This window comes from Musca vetustissima, unplaced genomic scaffold (assembly GCF_032173495.1).
Source record: "Musca vetustissima isolate MV318-11 ecotype Yass unplaced genomic scaffold, APGP_CSIRO_Mvet_v1 utg96163, whole genome shotgun sequence".
In the NCBI taxonomy this organism is placed as follows: domain Eukaryota; kingdom Metazoa; phylum Arthropoda; class Insecta; order Diptera; family Muscidae; genus Musca; species Musca vetustissima.
Window position 1 is genome coordinate 1 of NW_026879000.1, and position 25,679 is coordinate 25,679.

General features: G+C 34.0%; 1 protein-coding gene across 1 annotated transcript; it reads left to right on the forward strand.

Annotated features, from left to right (window-relative positions):
- Positions 1-7,121: 7,121 nt before the first annotated feature.
- On the forward strand, positions 7,122-8,068 carry LOC133323821 (homeobox protein Hox-B4a-like). The gene has a single exon (XM_061532720.1). It carries the CDS (start codon positions 7,124-7,126, stop codon positions 8,066-8,068), a length of 945 nt encoding a protein of 314 aa, XP_061388704.1. The 5' UTR covers positions 7,122-7,123.
- The last annotated feature ends 17,611 nt before the right edge of the window (positions 8,069-25,679 follow it).

Below are 25,679 nucleotides of genomic sequence, written 5' to 3' on the forward strand. Positions count from 1 at the left end.
TATGTGGTTAACTGGTTAGATTACGTATTGCTAATATATAATATATTCCAAATCTTGTTACAATAAAACAAATATTTGCCAAGAATTTAAGGTGGCGAACCAGTAGAAAGCAGCTGCTGCAAGAAACAGAATGCAGGAAAGAAACAATCAAAAGAAATTGTTCATTCATTCATTCATTGAAAATTGTTAAAGAAAGGATCATGCCAATTTTTTATTTATAAATTTGACATTAAAATGTGTTAAGTACCTACTTATAAATGTCATTACGTTACGACACACACAAAAAAATCATACACACACACTCACTGCAACAACAATAACAACTCCGTATGCATTTATATGGCATCAGGACACACACAACATTGAAATCGAGAGACGACCCACCTCTGTGACAAATTTTTCATGTTTATTGGTTTATTGTTGAAATTACACAATTAACAAGATTTTATTACCACTTAACATACATAAATATATGTAGACAAACACACACTCACACACAGAGAGAGGGATGCATACACAATACAACAATTACAACCACCGCAGAACAACAATGAAAATATCCTTTAAGTATCAGAACATTTGTTTTTTTTTTTCATCTTGTGGCCTCTAAGAGGAGATGTGCGTCCCCTTGGTTCAGCCATTCATTCGTCTTGCCAGACAGCCATTGATTCTGGAGAAACATATAATTGAACACGAGTCCCATAACAACAGCGGCACACACTCTACAATCCGGCTGGGGGACACTTCATCTATTTCGTTTCGATTCAAAAGTCACAAAAGAACAATTATCGAAAAATAAAATAAAAATTCCCTCAAAAGACCACTCTTAAATCGTATTTGTCAAATAATCGACATTGACATTAACATCATCAACATTTGCCGCCAAAATTACTACGACATTTTCAAAATAATGAAAACTGTGTCCTTTAATAACACAATTGGAAGAACACAACCCATACACACACGTTGTCGTTACGAAATTCGGAGACACATATTTTGTATGGCTGATTTATGCCTGACATATTTCCTTTATTATTTGAATACCTTTAATTCGAATATTGTCACAGACAATGAAATTCATTGGTAGTGCCACACAAAAAATTCATTCTTTCATTTTTGCAAAATAGTTTTAAAGAATTATCGTCTCTTGACATAAAAGAAGGATTCCAAAGAAGTCACCAAAAAAAATTAAATATTTTGTATTTGAGGCGAAGATTTAAGGATTTGAAGGCGATCATGCAAATTGATGTTGCAGGATACCCATTGACGTTGGAAGTTAGTATTTAGATATATTTCCGTTTCTGGTAGATTTTTTAAGGAGATTACTTGAAATGCAGCATAAAGAAGCAGTAGCAGGAAGTGTGACAAAAATGTGCCCACTGAGGGGAAGAGAAATAAATTTTAAATAAACTGAAAATGCTAAATGCAGGTTACAACTCAATCAGCAGAATATCGTAAGTTATTTTGTAGATACTGTACCGAACATGCTATGGTTATAGCAGTCTTGCTGTTTTTAAAATAAATTTTGAAATATTTAAAGGGTACTATTTAATGTTGCTGACAGATAAACACGATCAACTGTATTATAAATTTTTCTGACTTTTGTATGACATTTTCTACAGGTATGTTGTGTGTCGGGGTCGAAAAATTTTTTTACCTCCTCTACACCTTAGTTAAGTTTAATACAAATATGATATGCAGCTAAAACATTAAAAAAACATACCAATGCTGTTGGAGGTTATTGCAGTTGGATACTCATAATTCGTAATTCCAGTAAGTTAAAACCACATTGGAACTGATTTAAACGAATCCATATATTGGAGCCATATTAAAATCCGAACCGATTTAAACAAAACTTAACACAAGTTATTTCGCGTAAATTGAACAAATATATGGCCTTTGGCGCACCATCTGGATAAAATCGATCGAAACTATACTGGGAACAATATCAAAATCTCATTTCAATATAACTATACAAACACACAGAAAAATCATTGTAAAATCAATTAAAATCATATTGATTCAACATTTTTTCCTAACGATTTTGCTTCATAATCGTTTCATAATTTTACATTAAATTATTTTCCTTACTTAAATTTTTCTCCAACAGAACAACTTTTCCCGGAAAGAAACACGAATGCCCATTGGTGGAATAGCTCTCTTTATGTCCTCCTTTTTTTTTAAATTCACTTAATATTTGTATCACTTCACTTTTCCACGCGGTATACGCCTTTACACTCCAATAAATGTTATACGAATGGAATTTTGGTTATATACACTAAAATAGCTGTACTTTTTTTTGTAATTCAACATGGATTCATTTAATTTCAACATTGTTTCATGTTGTTTTGACAATCCACAACATTAATTCAATCTAGTTCCAATTAGCATTTACATGTCACAATATCAATTTAACATAATTGAAATGTTGTTTCAACATGAGTCAATGTTAATTAGTTTTTTAAATATTTTCATTTCAACATTAATTACTTTTGATTTTAGTATTTTCTCAATGTTAATTTCACAATGGTAAAAGTTATTTTAACTAGTGACAAAGTTAATTTAACATGATTGAAATATTGTTTCAACATGAGTCAATGTTATTTAATTTTTAAAATAGAAGAATGCCATTTCAACATTAAGAACTATTAATTTACTATTGTCACAATGTAAATTTAACATGAAAAATTGTTATTTTTATTATAAAAATCCATCTATGTAAATTTAACATTGTCTACTGTTTTATTTTAAATTTAACATTGTCTACTGTTATTTTAATAATGAAATATGTTGAAATTAATAAGGGCAATTTATTTTTCTAAAAAAGAAAATACATCGGTGTAAAATTAACATTTTGCAATGTTGATTTTACAGTCGTTTTTTTCTGTGTGCATTACATTATAGGCTCAATTTGACAAGCATTGAAGGAAATTGAAGGAAAATATATGAGGGAGCTATATTTAAATCTGAACCGATTTCACCAAAACACAACATGCGTCAGTATAGGCTCAAACGGACATCGCCCTTTTAGGCAAAATTCAAATAAATAAATATATGTATAGATTTAAATTCTTGTATCAGTTTTTTTTTAAATAATGGTGTAAAACAATACCCTTACACAAAATTTACCGTAAAATGGAATTTACTGATTTGGATCGAAAATGGAAGTTGATATACGCGATAATTTGACCATTGGCACGGCAATTTGTACAAGTATACTGAAATTCTTGATAGTAACACTAGGATGCTTGGTATTGAAAATGGAAGATATCGGTCCACGTCATGGTATAGCCACCATATTCGGTTTTTTTTTTAATTTTTGGCAAGTTTTTCAACAGAATTGACTGTAATTTGGAAAGTTGAGTTTTGATTGGGTGACACATCTATCTACCAAAACGTATTAATTTTGGTCAACTTCTTACGATAGCGTCCATATAACGGTACCCAACATATTCGGAATTTTCGGTGTCAAAAAATTTAAATTTTTGATTTAAATTTAAATTTTTGATTTAATTTGAATTTACACTAATTCAAAAATGTCCCTACACAATTTCAAGAGAAACTCTCAAGAACTTTTGAAGATATATCCGATTTATTGTGTCAGCATCAAATGACGGTCAGAGTAATTTTCAAACTTTAAATGCTTTTTTCTCGAAGCAGTGTTTTTACGAATAACGGGTACAATAACTCAAACATTAATAATACAATCGGTTTGACACGTTACTCTGGGAGTATGAACTAGGATAAAAAAATTTTTCAAAGGTCCACCATTTTGTTAATTTTTGAGCGAAGTCAATAATCAATAAGAGACATTTGGATAAGACAGATTTTTTTTTGTAAAGAAGCTATAAATATCATCTGAACTGATGACGATCATTGGCAAGATCCCAAATTATAGTCTTCCCTGCTTTACCTTTTGACGAACAATGCCATACTCTGCCCACTAATAAATAGTTCTTTTTATAAAAAACAACAAACTGGGATTAAAACTATTTCTAAATCTGGATCGATTTGATAATATTTCACAATTGGAGGGTCCTTGCGAAGTGGCCCAAGAAACTTTTTATAAAAAGCTTTAAAATTACACATAGGCGTGTAAGATGGTAAAAACCGAATAAAAATGACATCGATAATTGAGACCTATACTAAAACTTTGATTGACGAATCTCAATAATGTTATGATTATTTTGTAGAAGAGAACTCCTTCCACAAATAACAAAACATATCTCTATTTCCATATGATTCCACATTCAGGTATCAAGCAAAAATAAAAATAAAGTAACCCTTTTATTTAACATCCAGGAAGTTGAGATAGTTCCATAAAAATTCAAATTTATGTGCCATGACATTTCAAAGCTTTTCGGCAAGAGTTTTTATATATGGATAAGGCAACGGCGTCCACTTGAAGAAAGAAACCGTTTATGGTATCAGCGGCATCAACCCAAAGGTATTAATATCACCAAATTTGAGTCTGGGCAATATTTCGCGATGTTTGCACCCTCTAGCGTATTCGTAGTGTTTTCTCTCATACCCGACCTCTTTTTTCAATAGAATTTGTATTAGATTAAATGTCAACAGTTCCACTTTTCCTGTCAACAGTTCCACTGTAAACATCTAATATTTATGTCCTTATGGTGTAAATACATTCGACCTTAAATGCTCATTTTCTATTTTTCCACACAAAAGTCTTCGTCCATTTGATCGCGCAAAATACTATCTGATCTGTTGTTCGGATCGCATAGTGACTAGAAAAACATACAAATGTAACCAAAATATTAACCGACCATTACAGAACCAGTTCTACACGCAAAATTACTATTGGTCCTGTATTGTTTGATTACAAACTATAATCGGTATACTAAAAGGTGGACCTAGAACAGTTCAAACTCTTGAGTAGATCACAAATTTTAATATCTACTTGAAGAATAGTTTATCCTGATACTGCAAAAAAACACATGCACCATTTGTTTTCAATAATCTAAGACCTTAGGTGGAAATTGGGATCTTGCTTCATATCTCCTTAACGTTAGATTAAAGTTCACTTTTATTTTGGAAACTAAAAATGTTCATGGTCTGTATAATATATTGAGTAATATCATATCGAAGTGTTTTATTGTGCAACCTGAGTCATTCACTCATCTTATATATACATCGGAAGTTTTATTTTCAAACATATATTTTTTTTTAAAATTCGCTTAATTTAATGTGGCCAAATGCAGGGAGTTTGTTTCAATAAGTCGGGGTTTTCAATAATGCAAGGTCCGGATAATTGGTTTATGATTTATTTAACCGAAGTTCCAAGTTCAATAAATTTAAATAATAAATAAATTTAAAAAATATTGAAATACCAGGAATTAATTTGGACTTTTTAAAACATTTGGAGATAGCTTTTGCCTCTATGTTATTCCATATTATTTTGATCGATATATGGTTATATAGTTTTTCTGATTTATCATCTAATGTTTTGGAAAGTAGTCACCATGTAAAATGCAGCTATTTTTCAATTAGGCGAAGTTGTTTTCAAAGAAACATGACCCTTTGGAAGTAATGTCGTTTTCAAATAACCGATTCTTCATTTAAACGTTAGTGATCAATTCTTAATTGTGACCTGTGTTTTGATTCCAATTAAAATGGAAGGATGGCCAACATATATTTTGCAAATGTAATACCACCAAAGCATATTTTTAAAAAAATTATGTTATTGTTCAAAATAGTCAGGCTCGATGCCAGTTTCTTTCAATGTTCACACAATGATAGAATTTCGTAGAAAATAAAAATTGTGAAAAAATACTATTTCCTTTATCGGTTGAGTCCTGGAAAAGAGTTCCTCCATCGGTGCTGGTAACAAAGTTTTTTTTATAAAGATATATCTCGTTCCTACACTAATTTAATGTGGAGTTGTTTTTAAGGATACTCCTCTTTTTGGAGTTATATTTTTGTTCAAATCCTTAGGTTTTCTGAATTAGCATACCGACAACTCTGAAAATATAGAATACCGTTTGTAAAGAGATATATAAAAAAATGTGTTTGGGTTCCTCCATATATGTACTGGCTTACTCCGTCTTTTTACGAATTTCATACGGAATTCGCTATAAAAATGTTTCTCCATTACAAATTATTTAAATCTAAGTTCAAATCCAATTTCTCAAAAATTAAAAATTCATAACTCCCTAATAGAAAACTTAAATCAAATACAAAAAAGTTGAACTCGCCCAAAAATGAAATTCAAAAGTCTTATAAATAGCGTGAAGCATAGAAATCGTGTTAGAATAGAGAACTAAATAAAAATTAGATTATATAACTGTGGAAAAGAAAACGTGCCACAGACAATAGGCCAGCAACGATGAATGAATAATTTTTAAAATCAAAATTCAAAAAAATAAAAAATACAACAACAATTCCAGTAACTACGCCACAAAAAACAACAGACACAAGACAACAATGTTTCCAGTTGCTGTTGTTGTTTTCCTTCTTTTTGTGTTTTTGCTGAGTACCTGCATTTGCCCGGGTACCCATCTTAAGGGCGGAGCATAACATTTAGTTCAACAACAATTTGAAATCATTAACAGAGGATAACAATGCCCAAATGCAATGGTAAACTATTTGTCTAATTTGTCAGAGGCATTGAGGGGTTTTTCTAAATCAATGAATTGTACACACATACAGTCATACACACAAACACACACTCACACGCATAGAAGCAAGAATAGACAATGGTGGCTGGTTGACTGACTGGCTGGGTTGCTGGAGGAAGGTTGATTCATTATTGTGTAGATGAATCTGTGACGACGGCAGCAACAACAACAACCCTCAAATTATAATTTGTTGTGGTAGGAAGTTGGAAGGCATTGTCCTTTAACAGTTATGGCAGATTAACAATAACAACAACACCAACTACTACTGCAATTGCGTGCAGGGTAGTTTTGTAGGCTAAGGGTGCCTGGTTGTCCGTCCTAAGGGTGGTTCACTATATAAGTCAGGATCGCCGGAGCAGAGAGCATCAGTTCTCCATCATCAGTGATCATCTCAACAACTAATCGTTTTTGCGAACAAAAATTTAGAAAAAATAATTATTTCGTGTTTTTCTTTAAACGAAACAAACGACAACAACAACTCACCGAAAATGTCTCGCTCATTTTTAATGGATTCTTTGCTCAGCGATAATATGCCCCTGAAAAAGGATACTTTGGGCTCTTCAACTGCTGTGACACCGGTTGCCACAAATGCGGCACATGCTGCCGCCGCTGCTGCAGCAGCAGCTGCAATGTTGCCCCAAATCCCCATGCTACCATATCCGGCCAGCTATGTGGGCAGTTATTTGTTCTCTTTGGGTATTCAACAACAACAGCAGCAGCAACAACAACAAGCCGCAGCAGTAGCTGCTGCCGCTCTACAACAACAATCCTATCATCCATATGCCACACTTTTGGCTCAAAAGCGTAAAGCTTCAGCTGCCTTTGACACTGCCTACAACAGCCTTCCTGCCACCATCTTGCCCAATGCCACAATTTCCTATGGCCAAATTCTACCATTGGGTGCCGACAATGTCTATTGCACCTCACCATCAGCCTCCTCGTCAACCTCTACCATGGATTATCCCTCCAACGATGAACAACAAACAAAACGTTATCGTCACGATTCTTCCTGTTCACCATCCAGTTCCCCACTGAAACCCACACAGACAAACAACAGTCATCAAACCATCTGCCCCACTTCATCATCCGGCTCACCAAATGTGGATATTACTCCTGTCGTTTCTGATTATGCCGATTCCAGCAAACGCATTCGCACCGCATTCTCCAGCACCCAACTCTTGGAATTGGAGCGTGAATTCTCCATGAATCCCTATCTGTCACGTTTGCGTCGCATTGAAATTGCCAACCGCTTGCGATTGTCCGAGAAACAAGTTAAAATCTGGTTCCAAAATCGTCGTGTCAAACAAAAGAAAGGTTCCGAATCACCAACCTTCAATATGTCCGGCAATAATCCCTCCAGTCCATCGCAATCACCCAAACAACATGACGATTGTTCGCCATCGAAATCGGTGGAAATCAAAAGGGAACAATAAATTTGTTGTGAATTTTGTGAAAATTGTTTTGTAAATAATGTACAAAAATGTATTTTGTGAGGTTATGTAGTTTTTAAGAGAATATTTTTATTTTACTTTTTGATTTTTTATTATTTTTTATTTTTATTACTATAGTTTATGAAATGTTTTATGAAAATATACAAACAATTTTGAAAATTAAATTTTTATCAGTGTTATTCATTTTTTGGGAATGAAAAAAATATCGGTGAATTGAAGAAGAAAATATTTATATGAAAAATCTTATAAAGCTCTTCTTGAGGTCACAATATTCCGACGGCATATTTAAAAACGGAGTTTAGTCCAAACTTTTACATCGTAAAAAGTCCTAACATTTGTATTTAATGCTGCTTAAATTTGAACTAAAATTGTAATCAGCCTTACACCAAGGTAGAAATCATATTTAATTTGACGATATATTCGTCAAAGACCTCATGTAGTATCCATTTCATTGAACAGATTATATGGGCAATATTGCCAATTTTTTAACATAGCTGAAGCAGAGGTTCACCCCTTTATAACTCGGGAACTACTTAAGTATAAGGAAAAAAGGTGAATAGTTTTGGGTTAATTGATCTGTCGTTGCAAACTGTTCATGATATTGTAAAAAAATGTGTAAAAACACGTTGAGGCGAACCAGATTTGTTATATTCTCTATCGATTTGTGACTAAGCCACTCATTGCACGGTCTTCGTGTCAAAATAAAACTAGAAGCCAACAAAATGGGGACTACGCCCCTTATGTATAATTTTTCAAAATTTTCACTGCATCTACCTTTAAATGATGCTGACATTTTGAAGCTCGATTTTGAGTGTTTTTTTAATTTTACTTCTAGCTCTAATACGCAAACAGGAATTTATAAATATCGATTATAAGATTATTGTTCTCGCGAATCTGCGTCTTTTGATATTTATTTTGTGTATGTAGTATGCACAGCTTCAGAGTAATACTCATCCGAAGGTGCGAATTTTGTGCGATCAAATTTCTAAAAAACCTATTTTTCGGGCCAAATTTTTAGATCTGCCAACTGAAAATATCGCGGATTTATTTGCGTTTTCTGTGTATCATTTCCGCTTCAATAAATGACCTCATACGGATTTTGATCTTTTTCGAAAGGGAGAACTTTAAAAACTTCAGCCGAAAGGGAGATGTACGCAATTTATCTCAAAAATAGATTTTGCTAGCACATCCATGGTTCTTAATGGACCACATTAAAATGGTATAGATCGATGTATTTTTTTAGGGTGCACACCGAAATCGGATGCGCCTTAATGGCATATGGAGTTTTCGGAAATTATTCGCGTTTTACGATTTTTTGGGTACATCAATGGAACGTGTGGCACATCTTAGCCGTCAAATGAAATTTCGCAAAATATATATGGATTGGAAGATAAACTTCAGTACTTCCTGGAAATCGCATGCGCATCAAATGATTTTGAGAATTACGCGATTTACACGCAATTTAAAATGTATATTTCATAATATTATTTTATTTTAAGATTTATTCCTATTTATAGAATTCTAAGATTTATCGGAAGGGTCTTGATATAATCCGCAAGGCGTATACTTATACACAAAAAGTGATTATTATTATATATGTCAATTTTTCGACGAAATTCGGGTAAAATAGCAGAATAAACCCAACATTTTTTTCTGAAATTTTTTGTATAAAATTAAAAAAATAAATATGATGACATTATTTTTTCGAACCAAAAACAAATATTTTTCCTCAATATCTTGTTTTGTTCTCGCTGTGATTTACAAACCGCTACACGGACTTGTGTGATCTTGATATCATTTGATTCATCATGGTGTTTAGATTATGTAGATATCTTTAAATTATTTTTTAGGTGTGTGTATGTCATTAATATAATGAAAATATTGACGTAATCCCCTATCTTTTTATTATTTTTCTCATATATCGCGAAGATGTGCAACTTTATCGTGATTATTATAATATATTTATATTCTTGTTTTACGGAGGAAGATATATATCAACGTTTTTGGTCAATATAATAAACGGCGTAATTTTAAGATTTTTTTCTTATGCCCAAAATATTTTGGATTTTTGGAATGTTCTAGCCGAAAATTTCAGGCAAAGATCCTACAATATAAATTCCTGCTTAATAAAAAACCTACTGATGGAATGTCCATCCCGACCCATGAATGAAATCAACCTCCATCCTCATTAAACATTCTTTCAGATGGTGCTTGGACGCACCATTAATTCAGCACCAGTAGAAAGATGTCTGTTAGTAAAGTGGAAGATATTTTGTATATAGGAGATTTTTAAATCTATATAAAGGACGACCAACGACGTTTAATCCGACTCCAATTAGGGCCACAACATCGCTTCACGTTTCCTTAAAAATTATGCAGGTTAAAAAGGAAATGTCATTGGGGATCTTTATCGTGTTATGATGCCTGGAATTGATGATCATAATATCGCATCAACCAGTGAATTTAATGTCTATCGAGCGGGTACTAAATCGTGTGCTTGTGTTATGGTGAAATTTTCAGCCCATATTTCTTAACAAATCATGCCAGTAAAAAATTAATTGTCAATGGCGACCATTATCGTGCCATGACAACCAGCACTTTGATAACTGAAATTGAAGATCGTGATCTCGACGACATTTGGTTGAAACAATATTGCACTGTTTCCCACTCTTCGGTTCAATATATTTATATTAGGAGATAACACTTCGCTGAACAGATAATTTTACATTTTTATCCTGTCGAGTGATCAGGAAGATTTAGGAATAAACAAAATCTAGAGTTTATGTGGACAAACCCGCTGCGATTTAGGCCTTGGGCATAAATATCACGAGGGCAATTCGCCAGTTGACACTTTAAATGCTCGAACGAGTCCAAAAACTGAACTCAACTGATAGATAATCTGAGACGTAGCCACAGCCAATATTTAATAATCCTATACTTATTCTTTTTAAACGAACATAGTATGTACAGACGAAATGCAGGAACTAAAAAGTATTCAGTCAATTATTGTGTTGGGACGTTCGGGATGAACTAGTTCAAATAAACTATTCCTCAAAAGGAACGATCGGTAATAGATTCGGTTCTTCTGTTCATTTAGCTCCAGTTTAGCTCTGGTTCATTGTGATCCAATCGTTCAACTAGATCTCCCCGCCCATTTAACGAATTAACTGATGTGAACCTATGAACGATTGAAGTAAAAGGAACTATGAATGAACTAATTCCATTTGAGCAAGATTAGCAAATTCTAGTACATGGGAGGCCTGCTGAACAGGAGTGTTTAGCTCTGTACGTTTTCGCAACAACAAACATATTCTCTCCTGATGCAGTTTTGGTGATCATTAGTTTAATCTATATAAATTACCGGATGGAACATATGAAGTATTTGTAAAAGTTCCGATACAGTCGAAAGGACTTGTAGTGATTCTAATTCTACTGAGTAGTTTTAGAATCTAAGATTATTGTTGAACCAGACGGACAACAATATAAATTTGCAAACTACAACAACACAACGAGTATTCAGACGATACTTACGTTTTGTTGACTGCAAATTAAACACTTCAAATAAATTTTAACTTCAATATTTATATTTATTTTGGTTTTATATTTGATCTTGGCGATTAGAGTCCACTCATTCTTTATTGGAGTATGTTCAAGCTGCTAAAAGCTGCTAAAAACGTATATTTCTCAGGTATTTTTAGAACCATATTGCATTTGTTCTTCATATTCGATATATTACTTAGAGTTCACTCATGCTTTATTGGAGTAGGCCTAATCATCTGTTCAAGTACCTAATTTTAAGAACACAATTTGTTGTTGTCTCATTTAAAAAATAATCGAAATAAAGCATCTAAAAACATATATTTCGCAGGGATTTTTAGGACCATATCGGAATCATATCAAAGTTCCATCTCAATTCGTTAATCCAATGCCGATTATACTAAATTAAGTACAAATAAGTATTTCATACATTTATAGTATACATTTTCCGAGCCACCTCTTTATCACGGACCTACACTTTAATTAACAATTTATCCAGCGCTTTTAAAACGCTGTTCCGAAACCACATCCTCAACTCAACCCCAAGCAACAATGACACATTTTAGCACTATTTGTTAGTAGAGGAGACTGTGGCACTTTCGGCATCGGGACACATTCGGCAATGACGTTTTCGATATGAAACTCATTGTACATCAATACTTTTGATCCATAGGCATCGAATATCTAAATAAATAACTGTTGCAAAATTTGAAATCTCTAGCTAATAAGCTTATTCAGAGGTAGGTATTTTTTCCATATTTCCATTGTTGGTTTTAGTTTTTAAAATCAGGTATCAGAAAACAATAATCAACCATAAAATGTATTTATATCTCTTGAATAAGTACTGAGATATTGAGCTCTAAAAAAGTGCCGATTTGTCCCCAGTCTCTCCTAGCAGGATATTCCATACATGGTATATTCATTCCATACCAGTTCTACTCGTTCGTTCAGTATATAGTGTACCCTCCACAATTTATATTTATCTCTTCCACGTTAAATCTGCATTGCTTTCTTTCGAATATTAATTTCACAAACCCATGAATTTGAAGTCAACATCGATGTATTCAAAATTTTATTTTAAGCATTAATAGCAATATTACATCTCAATTTCCGAGCTCCTGGATTTATTTCCCCTTTTTAAATCCTGTTAAACCGATAAATTTTAATATTTATGAAAATTCCATGACAATTGTCACAAAATTGTATTCCATTTTTCCAAAATTTCCTTTTTTTGATGTATGTATGTACATTTGTCAGCTTAAAATATTTCACACATTTCATTCAGATAATTACATTCCATATTCTTCTGACAACATAGTCTATGGCACACACACACGGATGTACCATTGTCATTGCCATCGGCTTGCTCCAGTTATTTGCATGAAAGGATAATCCGACAAGCATTACTAAAACACGAAGAGATAAGCCCAAGCCCAATTGTTAGTGCCGATAAATACTTCCGTATGAGAATGAAATTAACAATTGGCATTAAGTAAGCAACAACAATAACAACGTATTTAATGCAAGTAAATGAATATTATTGCAGAGGAAAGGACAATGGTTAGAGCGTTTTGTTAATAAATCATGTTAAACTATGAAATTGAGAAGTAAATTTGAGTGATATTGGAATCGAGAGATACAAATTGGGGAATTAGTTACGAATTGGTTAAATTCAATGACGAACAAATTTGTTCGCAGGGATTGAGAAAATTGTTGAGAAACGAGTAGAAAATGAATTTTAAGTTATTGAAAAAGGATCATTCCTTTAGAATTAAATTGAGAAGGATAACAATTAAAATGAACGAAATGTGTCCACTAGATGCGAAGACATCCAGCATATTTTTGGATTCGACATATCTTTATGATTTGTCAGAATGATACTCATCTTACCAAAAGTTATTTAGAATAAAGTTGGGCAGTTTCTAAAGCGGTTCGATCCTTTTTAATTCGCTCCACAAAAGGGACTAGGCAATTTATTTAGTTCCATAGTTCCTTTCTTTAAGTTCAAAATATTTAGTTGGTACACGTTAGTTTATTCGGTCAACGAACGGAATGATATAGGTGAACGATTCGATCAAAAGTAACCTAGTTAATGTAATAAATGGACGTAGCATCGATAGTTTTTTAAGAGAATTTGAAAACCCACGACGCACCAGAATTTCTAATTTTTAGCAACTCTTAATGGGATTTGTTTCTAACATCCCTACATCCCGAAAATATAATTATTGGAGGACCTATATATAATTTTGAAAACGAGTCTACAATATATTTTAGAGATATGACTAAACGTAAACCTTTCTTCAAGCTTGTCCTACCCTTAGAAAGTTAGACCAATTATTATAATAAGCAAGTGAAAAAGTGGCAGTCGGTGTTGCCGACTGGTATATACTCTCAGCCTATGGTCGTCGGAGGTCTACGGAATTACACACAGGTTTAATTTTTTTTTTTTTTTGAGTAGCCGATGGTTTCCATCTTCGGAATGGATCTAGGTCTTCTAAAATATTGTAATTTACAAAGTTTGGATCAAACCGAACATTCTATTCGCTTGATATTGGATTAAAAAAAATTAAAACTAGTAAGGAAAGTAGTAAATTCGGACTGTGCCGACTATATGATACCCTTCACCACTTTCGGTATATTGTACATATGTAACATTACAATTACATGGCAATGTTCCCTCGAAGGGACATATTCCTGTCTTTCTGCAACCTATGATATATTTAATTTTATTCGGCCAGATTTAGTATCGTATGCGTACCATGGGACCAATTTATGGAAAACGATTTATAGCAAAATTGATGTTAACAACTTAATTTTAATCAGAATTCGAAATACATATGGAAGCTGCACCAATTTCAAAAAAAAGAAATTAACATTGGGAGTTTGGTGCACCATTTACATAAAATCGGACGAAAATATATATGGGAGCTATATCTAAATCTGAACCGATTTTCACGAAATTTAGCACACATCATTCTAGACTTAATTCATTACGCTGTGCAAAATTTCGTGCAAATCGAAAGATTTTAAAGAGATTCGGTACACCATCTACCTTTAATCGGACGAAAATATATATGGGAGCTATATGTAAATCTGACCCGATTTTCACGAAACTTAGCACACATCATTCTATACCTAATTCATTACGCTGTACCAAATTTCTGAACCGATTTTTCCCAATTTGAATACGGTTCGTCCTTGGACCAAATAAGTGACTTGTGCCAAATTTCATCCAATTCGGATAATAAATGCGACCTGCACTTTGTTTACAATTTAACATGGACAGATGGACGGACGGACAGACGGACATGCATAAATCGACTCAGAAAGTGATTCTATGCATATTCTCAAAAGGAACCATAGGTCTATCTCGATTATTTCTGCCTGTTACATACATATGCACAAAGACATAATACCCTGTACCACAGTGTGGTGAAGGGTATAAAAATGGTGGGTGGTACCAGATTGAGTAGGTTGGGGAAAAATAAATCAATTATTTTGTCGATCATTTCTCCGATTTTATCGGATTGCAGTCAGCACTTGGCACCAAGCGATTATTATATTTTTCTTCCATTGCAAAATTTCTTTAATAATAAAAAATTAGTATCTATGGAGGATTGTGAAAATCGACTACTAGAGTTTTTTGCAAATGGAGAGCAGGACTTCTATGATAGAGGCATTATGAAGTTACCTTTAAAATGACAACAAAACTGTGCATATTTAATTCGGTTCTTCAGTTCATTTAGCTCCAATCGTCCCTTTTCGCTCTGGTTCACCTAGTTCCAATCGTTCAACTAGATCTCCCCGCCCATTTAACGAATTAACTGATGTGAACCTATGAACGATTGAACTAAAAGGAACTATGAATGAATGAGCTAATTCCTTTTTGAAGGAGATTAGCAAATTCTAGTACATGGGAGGCCTGCTGAACTGGACACACATATTCTCTCCTGATCCAGTTATGATATAGGGAAATCGATTACTAGAGTTTTTTGTAAACAGAGAGCAGGACTTCCATGAGAGAGACACTTTGAAAATGTGCCATATCGAAATATTGGTTTCAGACCAAAATTCGTTTCAAAGCGAGAGAAAATTTTTTCTTCTGCTTGCTATTCTGGTCTAATATGATAAGGTCCCACAAAATTGCAAGTGTCATCATTTAACCTAAAAATGCAAATTCTCAAGGAGTTAAAAATGTCATTGTCAAAATATGATTTGAGTATTATTTGCATAAATGATCCACCCTACATTGTTTCTACACTTTAAAGACCAAAATTTAAATTTGTCGGTGCTTTAAATCACTTTTAAATCATTAGTTCTCCCATATATGTGTGAGGTCCTGCAATACATTTAAAGCCGCCGACAAACCGCAGCAGCTATTAACTAACAATTTATAATTCCTGTTTATTCATGATTCAGTAATTAATCAATTGCACCTCTTCAAAAAAATTTCCACAGGTTGTTGAGAAAAAAAACCCCAATACAAATAAATATCCACTGTCATTTCCCACGACACTTAAAACTGTCAAATTAAATTAAATAAATTAAAGACTTAGTTGGCAATTTTCGGCTTTAATGATAAGGCAAAATTATCTCCTCCAAAAGATCTGTAAGATCGGGAGAGAGAGAGAGGGTGTAGAGGTGAATTGCAAAACATTTGGCCAATTCAGTTGCAATTGAGCGTAAATAAGCCGAAACTGTTACGACAAACATTGAATGACGATGACAACAATTTTCGTTTCTATTTCTCGTTTCAAAACATTGTTTGGCAATTTTTGTGATGATACCCTTGGGAGTAGTAACAACAACACCAACTTCAGTTGTTATTGTTATTTAGTTTATGCCTCAAAAGGGCAGTGGGTAATAAACGCAATTGCACCTACTCCTACAGATCTTAAGAATTTCCACAGTTCTTTTGTTCGGTTCGGTTCGATCGTTCGTTCGTTTTGGCAAATTCAATAACTCTGTCGGTGATTTTACATTGAAAATTCATTGTGAATTTTCGTTTCGTGGCCTTTACCTGCCCTTTGCAAACTCACCTAACCTGACCTGACAATGATCTCCCGTGTAGTTATTCAATTCAATTTTTGGCTAAGCTGAGAGTGGAAGAGAACGATTTTCTTTCAAGTGTTGTCCACTCCAAACTCAAGTTGTTTGATCGATAGGTTATCTACCTATCCACTCAACGTTGAAGATGTTAACCTCTTATCTTTCAAGTGTTGAGTTTTTGTCTTTTCAATTGCCTGTGTAACTCATTCATTAAAATTACGTTCAAAATCCTGCTGTGTCCAGCCACGTTGCAAGGACGGATGGTTGGTTGGTAGATCTAGCTGCGATATTTATTTGTGATTGGGAAATTATTAAAGATTATTTTTTCAAGGGCCAACAAGGCGTGGATGCCCAAAGGCGTGGATTTATTAAAGATTATTTTTCAAGGGCCAACTGAGGCGTGGATTTATTAAAGATTATTTTTCAAGGGCCAACTGAGGCGTGGATTTATTAAAGATTATTTTTCAAGGGCCAACTGAGGCGTGGATTTATTAAAGATTATTTTTCAAGGGCCAACTGAGGCGTGGATTTATTAAAGATTATTTTTCAAGGGCCAACTGAGGCGTGGATTTATTAAAGATTATTTTTCAAGGGCCAACTGAGGCGTGGATTTATTAAAGAATATTTTTCAAGGGCCAACTGAGGCGTGGATTTATGCCAAAGGCGTGGATTTATTAAAGAATATTTTTCAAGGGCCAACTGAGGCGTGGATTTATTAAAGAATATTTTTCAAGGGCCAGGCGTGGATTTATTAAAGAATATTTTTCAAGGGCCAACTGAGGCGTGGATTTATTAAAGATTTTTTATTTTTATTAAAGAAGGGCCAACTGAGGCGTGGATTTATTAAAGAATATTTTTCAAGGGCCAACTGAGGCGTGGATTTATTAAAGAATATTTTTCAAGGGCCAAAGGCGTGGATTTATTAAAGAATATTTTTCAAGGGCCAACTGAGGCGTGGATTTATTAAAGAATATTTTTCAAGGGCCAACTGAGGCGTGGATTTATTAAAGAATATTTTTCAAGGGCCAACTGAGGCGTGGATTTATTAAAGAATATTTTTCAAGGGCCAACTGAGGCGTGGATTTATTAAAGAATATTTTTCAAGGGCCAACTGAGGCGTGGATTTATTAAATATTTTTCAAGGGCCAACTGAGGCGTGGATTTATTAAAGAATATTTTTCAAGGGCCAACTGAGGCGTGGATTTATTAAAGAATATTTTTCAAGGGCCAACTGAGGCGTGGATTTATTAAAGAATATTTTTCAAGGGCCAACTGAGGCGTGGATTTATTAAAGAATATTTTTCAAGGGCCAACTGAGGCGTGGATTTATTAAAGAATATTTTTCAAGGGCCAACTGAGGCGTGGATTTATTAAAGAATATTTTTCAAGGGCCAACTGAGGCGTGGATTTATTAAAGAATATTTTTCAAGGGCCAACTGAGGCGTGGATTTATTAAAGAATATTTTTCAAGGGCCAACTGAGGCGTGGATTTATTAAAGAATATTTTTCAAGGGCCAACTGAGGCGTGGATTTATTAAAGAATATTTTTCAAGGGCCAACTGAGGCGTGGATTTATTAAAGAATATTTTTCAAGGGCCAACTGAGGCGTGGATTTATTAAAGAATATTTTTCAAGGGCCAACTGAGGCGTGGATTTATTAAAGAATATTTTTCAAGGGCCAACTGAGGCGTGGATTTATTAAAGAATATTTTTCAAGGGCCAACTGAGGCGTGGATTTATTAAAGAATATTTTTCAAGGGCCAACTGAGGCGTGGATTTATTAAAGAATATTTTTCAAGGGCCAACTGAGGCGTGGATTTATTAAAGAATATTTTTCAAGGGCCAACTGAGGCGTGGATTTATTAAAGAATATTTTTCAAGGGCCAACTGAGGCGTGGATTTATTAAAGAATATTTTTCAAGGGCCAACTGAGGCGTGGATTTATTAAAGAATATTTTTCAAGGGCCAACTGAGGCGTGGATTTATTAAAGATTATTTTTCAAGGGCCAACTGAGGCGTGGATTTATTAAAGATTATTTTTCAAGGGCCAACTGAGGCGTGGATTTATTAAAGATTTTTTTTTCAAGGGCCAACTGAGGCGTGGATTTATTAAAGATTTTTTTTCAAGGCCAACTGAGGCGTGGATTTATTAAAGATTTTTTTTCATGGGCCAACTGAGGCGTGGATTTATTAAAGAATATTTTTCAAGGGCCAACTGAGGCGTGGATTTATTAAAGATTATTTTTCAAGTGACAACTGAGGCGTGGATTTTTTAAAGATTATTTTTCAAGGGTTCAAGGCGTGGTTTTATTAAAGATTTTTTTTCTGTGGTCCATCAAGGCGTGGTTTTATTAAAGATTATTTTTCTAAACGACCAACAAGGCGTGGTTTTATTAAAAATTATTTTTCTAAACGACCAACAAGGCGTGGTTTTATTAAAAATTATTTTTCTAAACGACCAACAAGGCGTGGTTTTATTAAAAATTATTTTTCTAAACGACCAACAAGGCGTGGTTTTATTAAAAATTATTTTTCTAAACGACCAACAAGGCGTGGTTTTATTAAAAATTATTTTTCTAAACGACCAACAAGGCGTGGTTTTATTAAAAATTATTTTTCTAAACGACCAACAAGGCGTGGTTTTATTAAAAATTATTTTTCTAAACGACCAACAAGGCGTGGTTTTATTAAAAATTATTTTTCTAAACGACCAACAAGGCGTGGTTTTATTAAAAATTATTTTTCTAAACGACCAACAAGGCGTGGTTTTATTAAAAATTATTTTTCTAAACGACCAACAAGGCTTGGTTTTATTAAAAATTATTTTTCTAAACGACCAACAAGGCGTGGATTTTTAAAAGTTGGTGTCCTTTTTATTAGGAATTGAACACTACGTCCTGCGAAATAATACTCACATACCATTTATTTTTCCATATAAATACCATTGTGGTTAAATTGTGTGGGACAATTTGGCTTAAAAAGTCAAGCTATTTAACAAGGTGACATTCTCCACGCCTTACTGTTCACAAGGATTAAATTTTCGCATAATTGTCACTTTTAAAAGAAGAGATTTGCATATTTGGATTTTCCTGCTCGAACTGTTTACAAATGCAAAATCAATTATTCCCTTGAGACAAATTGTAATTAAACCATGGTCACTCCTTGAAATGTCTTACGGAAATTTTGCACTTGAAAAATGGCAAAACAAAAACTTCAGCCGACCACACAAAATAAAACAAAAGATTAGCAGCAAATGCAAAAATTTGTTTCTAAATAAATTTGGCGACAAATTGTCTGGCAGGATATGCATACAATTGTGTGTTTGACTCTCTCTCGCCCTCTCTTCCTTCATTTCACCACTAGACATTGTGTCGTTTGGGAAATAACGAACACCTGTGTTTGCTGTTTGTAAAAGGAATATTTTCAGAAGAATTGCACGGCAGTCGAACAACAATTTGTAACTAATGATGCTCGTATTTTGAATACAACAACAAACTCGCAGAGGTCATAAAAGGAATTTCCCAACCTTGACTTCACTACGTAAGCAAGGCTCACACACGTGTAGTAGGCCTTCTCTGTTTTACCTGTGGGGTATGATCTTCGACTGTCTCTCTCCCTCTCTTTTACGCACACACACACTCTCTCGCTTACTACATATGTCCTTTTGTCCTGTTTACCTTTTTTGTTTAGCCTATGATCATTCAAGCTGATCTATTGTTTACGCACCCACAAAAACAATCCCATTCATTAAAACGTAACGAAATGTTTCGTTATTCTCTCAAGTACAGACTCTCATCTCACCATCTGAAGGATCTCTCATCTCGAATCTGGGTGTTGCTGAGCTGGTACTTGTGTTTCAAGAGTCTAACACTTCAAACTGAAGAGGATCTCATTGATTCATTCAAGTACATCTTGTCCATTCTTCAATTCGTTTTCCATAATTGTATAGCTCAGCGGGGGCGTGTGCTAAGGCAATAGCTCAGCGGGTTATTCGGGTATGCTATGACGATTTGTTTTCACAATTTTAAAGGATAATTTGGCATAAAATTGTACAGCTGGCTGACAAGCTGGCCGGCCGTGTGAGGTGAAATTTTGTTTGTATTTTCCCAATATGGATGGTCTTTTGCAAAGCAAATTATTTTTCTTGGTAAATAAATGGTCTCAAGGGTGCTGTAACGTAACCAGCAAATGGTTATTGGTTATTGTTTTAGTTTTAGGAGTCGAATTTCGCTTATGGCGAATGCAGGAAAATTAATTTTAAATACCTTTATTTTAAAATCAAATTCAATGGAGAAGCATACTATTCAAAACCAAAGACCTCCACCACACTAAAGTTATCCGAATAGGTTTGCCATAAATTTGGAGGTCAATCCTGGACAACAACAGTCCAAGTTTTATTAAAATGAATTAAAGCTTTAGACAAATTTGTCTTGAGTTTTATTTAACTCATAAACCATGAAAGCACTGTTCTCAATTTAAAAAAGCTTTCAGGACAGAATGATAGAGCTTTTTTAAATCGACATAACATAACCTTCCATTTATTTAACTTGTAAGGATAATGTTAAAGCTTCTATAGGCATGTTTATTACATTGTTAAAGCTTTTAAGCACATTGATGGATTTTTAAAGGATACTTTCTGGCGATGATTTTTAAAGTATAATTTTATGAGAACCAACAAATCGTGGATTTTTTAAAACATTTTTTTAAAGAATATTTTTCTAACGGACCAAGAAGGCGTTTATTTTTTTTTAAACTATTTTTCTAAAGCGTCAGAGTATTTTTTAAGGCGTGGAGTGTTTAAAGATTTTTTCAAGGCTACCATAAGGCGTGGATTTTTTAAAGAATATTTTTTCAAGGCTACCATAAGGCGTGGATTTTTTAAAGAATATTTTTTCAAGGCTACCATAAGGCGTGGATTTTTTAAAGAATATTTTTTCAAGGCTACCATAAGGCGTGGATTTTTTAAAGAATATTTTTTCAAGGCTACCATAAGGCGTGGATTTTTTAAAGAATATTTTTTCAAGGCTACCATAAGGCGTGGATTTTTTAAAGAATATTTTTTCAAGGCTACCATAAGGCGTGGATTTTTTAAAGAATATTTTTTCAAGGCTACCATAAGGCGTGGATTTTTTAAAGAATATTTTTTCAAGGCTACCATAAGGCGTGGATTTTTTAAAGAATATTTTTTCAAGGCTACCATAAGGCGTGGATTTTTTAAAGAATATTTTTTCAAGGCTACCATAAGGCGTGGATTTTTTAAAGAATATTTTTTCAAGGCTACCATAAGGCGTGGATTTTTTAAAGAATATTTTTTCAAGGCTACCATAAGGCGTGGATTTTTTAAAGAATATTTTTTCAAGGCTACCATAAGGCGTGGATTTTTTAAAGAATATTTTTTCAAGGCTACCATAAGGCGTGGATTTTTTAAAGAATATTTTTTCAAGGCTACCATAAGGCGTGGATTTTTTAAAGAATATTTTTTCAAGGCTACCATAAGGCGTGGATTTTTTAAAGAATATTTTTTCAAGGCTACCATAAGGCGTGGATTTTTTAAAGAATATTTTTTCAAGGCTACCATAAGGCGTGGATTTTTTAAAGAATATTTTTTCAATATGTTTGAATTATCACAGATGTTCAATGAGTTCGGCAATGTCCATAATTGGGTTCATTTATAACTTCCATGTCCTTCATTTGCTAACCAAATATTCACAATTACCATGTGCTTCAAATCAATGAAATCGTGGTAAGAGCCCATGCTTATTCTACGCTGTGAAGTTTTATAAACATAGCCCCAAAAGTATGCTATAGCGTAGCAGCAATTATACATATTTACATTACGTAGAAGTCAGATATACCTACACACCATTTATATACGGATGAAATCGTAACCTCTTCATGTAGACAGACACGCATGAAAATTCGTATATAATACACGCACACAACAAAAACACACCCCCTGAAGTATGCAATGGATATGAAACATAAACAATTTCAAAAACACCTGTGAAAGAATTCACGTGTTCAAGTTATACTCCCCTGACGATGATTGCGTGATTTTTAAAGATTTCAACAGAGGTGATAATTTTTTGTTTAGTACTAAAACAAAAGTTTAGTTCACAGTTCAGGCAAAGCTACTTTGGCTGGGTCAAATACACGTAACCACTAACATGCTTTTTATTATTCTATGCTGAGCCGAGCTAATGAAATAAATTCCAAATTATTTGACTTTGAAACCCATAAACATGTCTGTTGTGGGGGACAAATGGGACATGAATGGTATTTAGGACACAATTCTATTTTTGGTGGTTGTTAAAATAATAAAGCATACTTTAAGGTCGACATGTAATAAGGTCTACTTTTAGGCAAAAGGAAGCATTCCGAACAAACAAACAAACGAAAAACACAATGCCAACCAAGGGACAAAGCTAAAAATTTATGAATACCAACATATTTACCATGACCTTTATGGTTTGCCCTCGCCCTTTCCCCACCCTCCCACTCCACTCTCTCGCTTAAGTAAACAATTTTACGTTTACATTTGCGAGTTTTACCCTTTTTGCCAAGAAGTTAATTATTTATTGATTACCTTTCAATGAATATGGCATTTACTCCTGTATCGCTAGCCTCACGAAAAGTGTTAAATGTTCGGAAATGATGGCAGGTACTTTGTCTGAAGTTAAACGAAATGACCTTTACATTTGCGTTTAATTTTGCTTTCAATTGGGATGGAGTTAATTAAATGAAAAAATCTTAATTAAGACATTTTCATGTTATCCGATGCCATTGAAATTCCTTTGGACATTTTGGGAGAAGTTAAATTGGAATGAATTATTGCCATGAAAAAATTTTTATTGGATGTGGTTTGCCATGAAGCCGTTAAAAAAATAAATGAAATTTAGGAAACAAATAAAAAATGTCCATAAATATTCTCGGAACCCACTTTGCAGGAAATGAAGCTAAGGCTTTAAAAATTCATCAAATGGCTTGAGGCTATGAGATATTTTATCCTTCAAGAATCTGAAAAAGCGTCGATTTTTTAACGAATACTTTTTAAAGGACTACTATTCTTTTACAATGCATACATAAAGGCGCGGATTTTTATACCCTACACAACTATGTTGTCAGGGAATTATAGCTTTGTGCAGCCCCAAAAGTTTGTAACGCCGCGAAATATTGGTCCTAGACCCACCTTTAAGTATACCGATAGTCATATGTTACCAGCTGGGTCGATCTAGACATGTGTGTCCGTCGGTCCGTCTGTCCATCATAATTTGTATACAGGCCAATATAAACTTCATTAAATTTTGCATGTAGCCAATGAAGACTATTGTTTTGGAAAAGATCGGTTAATATGTGGGGGATGAAATGGACCAAAAACTATATTTTTGTCGATTTTTCTGGTCGCTCCAGAGGCCGCAATTATGGCCCAAACACCGCGAATTTTCACATGGAGAAGGGGATCGGACCAAAGAATAAGCATGCCTGTTTTGATGAAGATCGGTCAATATTTAGCGGGAGAAATGGACCCTTACTTTTGTGTGAAAAATGACAAAATTTGTATTCTATAGCGAATATATTTACCCTTGAGGAACATAGACCCGAGAAGTTGATAGCATATCCAAGAGGAGTGGTTGATCTTTAAATTGATACCAATTATATTGTCGTATGTACTCGGATGTGGGACTTACACTTAAATATTTGCAGGTGCTTACGTATTCATGTATTATATAGTAACCCATTACCGCACTAACGCTGATCGTTTTGAAATTTTCCATGAGGATCCAGGTATGGTCAAGGACAGCGTCTATAATTATCGGTAATGATCAGATAATAATATTGGAATGTAGTGGACCGAAAGCTTAATGTTTTGTGTTTTTTCGATTCGATCTATATGTAATATAATTGAAAGCCGAACATCACAATACAACCCATGGTGAAGGGGATCTAGACAAGAAGGGCTGTACGGAATATGAGTAATAGTAATTTGTTGACCTCTAGTCGGTTAAGACGGTGCAAATATCGCGAAATATTGCCCATGTTCAGAATATAGAACAACAAAAAGTTAGATCGGTTCAGATTTAGACATAGCTCCCATATATATATATATATATATATATATATATTTGCGCACCATTTACCTTAAATCGGGGCCGACCATACGATACCCTACACAACTTCCATGAAAATCTAACTTTCTCTGGTTCTATATTCTGAGATTGGGCAATATTTCGCGCAAATGTTACTAATAACCAGTACAGCACCTCTAATTACTTGTCCAGATTCCCTTCTCCGTGGGTTGTGTTGTGATGTTCGGCTTTCGACTCGAAAAGTAAAAATAATTAACTTTTCGGTCCACTTCATCCGAAAAATATTTTCTGATCAACACCTAACATTTTAGGCGCTGTCCTTGACCATAACTGGACCCTCATGGAACATTTCAAAGCGATCAGCGCTATATTTCCGCCCTGCAGCGTGGTAATAGGTTGCTAAATAATATATGAATACGTAAACACCTGTAAATATTTAAGTGTAACTCCCGCATCCGAGTACCTACGACAATATAATTGGTATCCATTTAAAGGTCAACCACTCCTCTTGGATATATGGTAAATATATACGCTATAGAATACAAATTTTGTCATTTTTCACACAGAAGTCTGGGCCCATTTGACCCGCTAAATATTGACCGATCTTTATCAAAACAGGCATGCTTATTCTTTGGCCCGATCCCCTTCTCCATGCAAAAATTCGCAGTGTTTGGGCCATAATTGCGGCCTCTGGAGCGACCAGAAAAACCGACAAAAATAAAGTTTTTGGTCCATTTCATCCCCTAAATATTAACCGATCTTTTCCAAAAACAATAGGGGTCTTCATTGGCCAGAACCCATCCTACATGCAAAATTTCGTGAAGATTGGTCATAACTGTGGCCTGTATCGTGTTTACAAATTATAATGGACAGACGGACTCAACAATACGTAATCTACTCGTTGAAGGCAAAAAAAACAC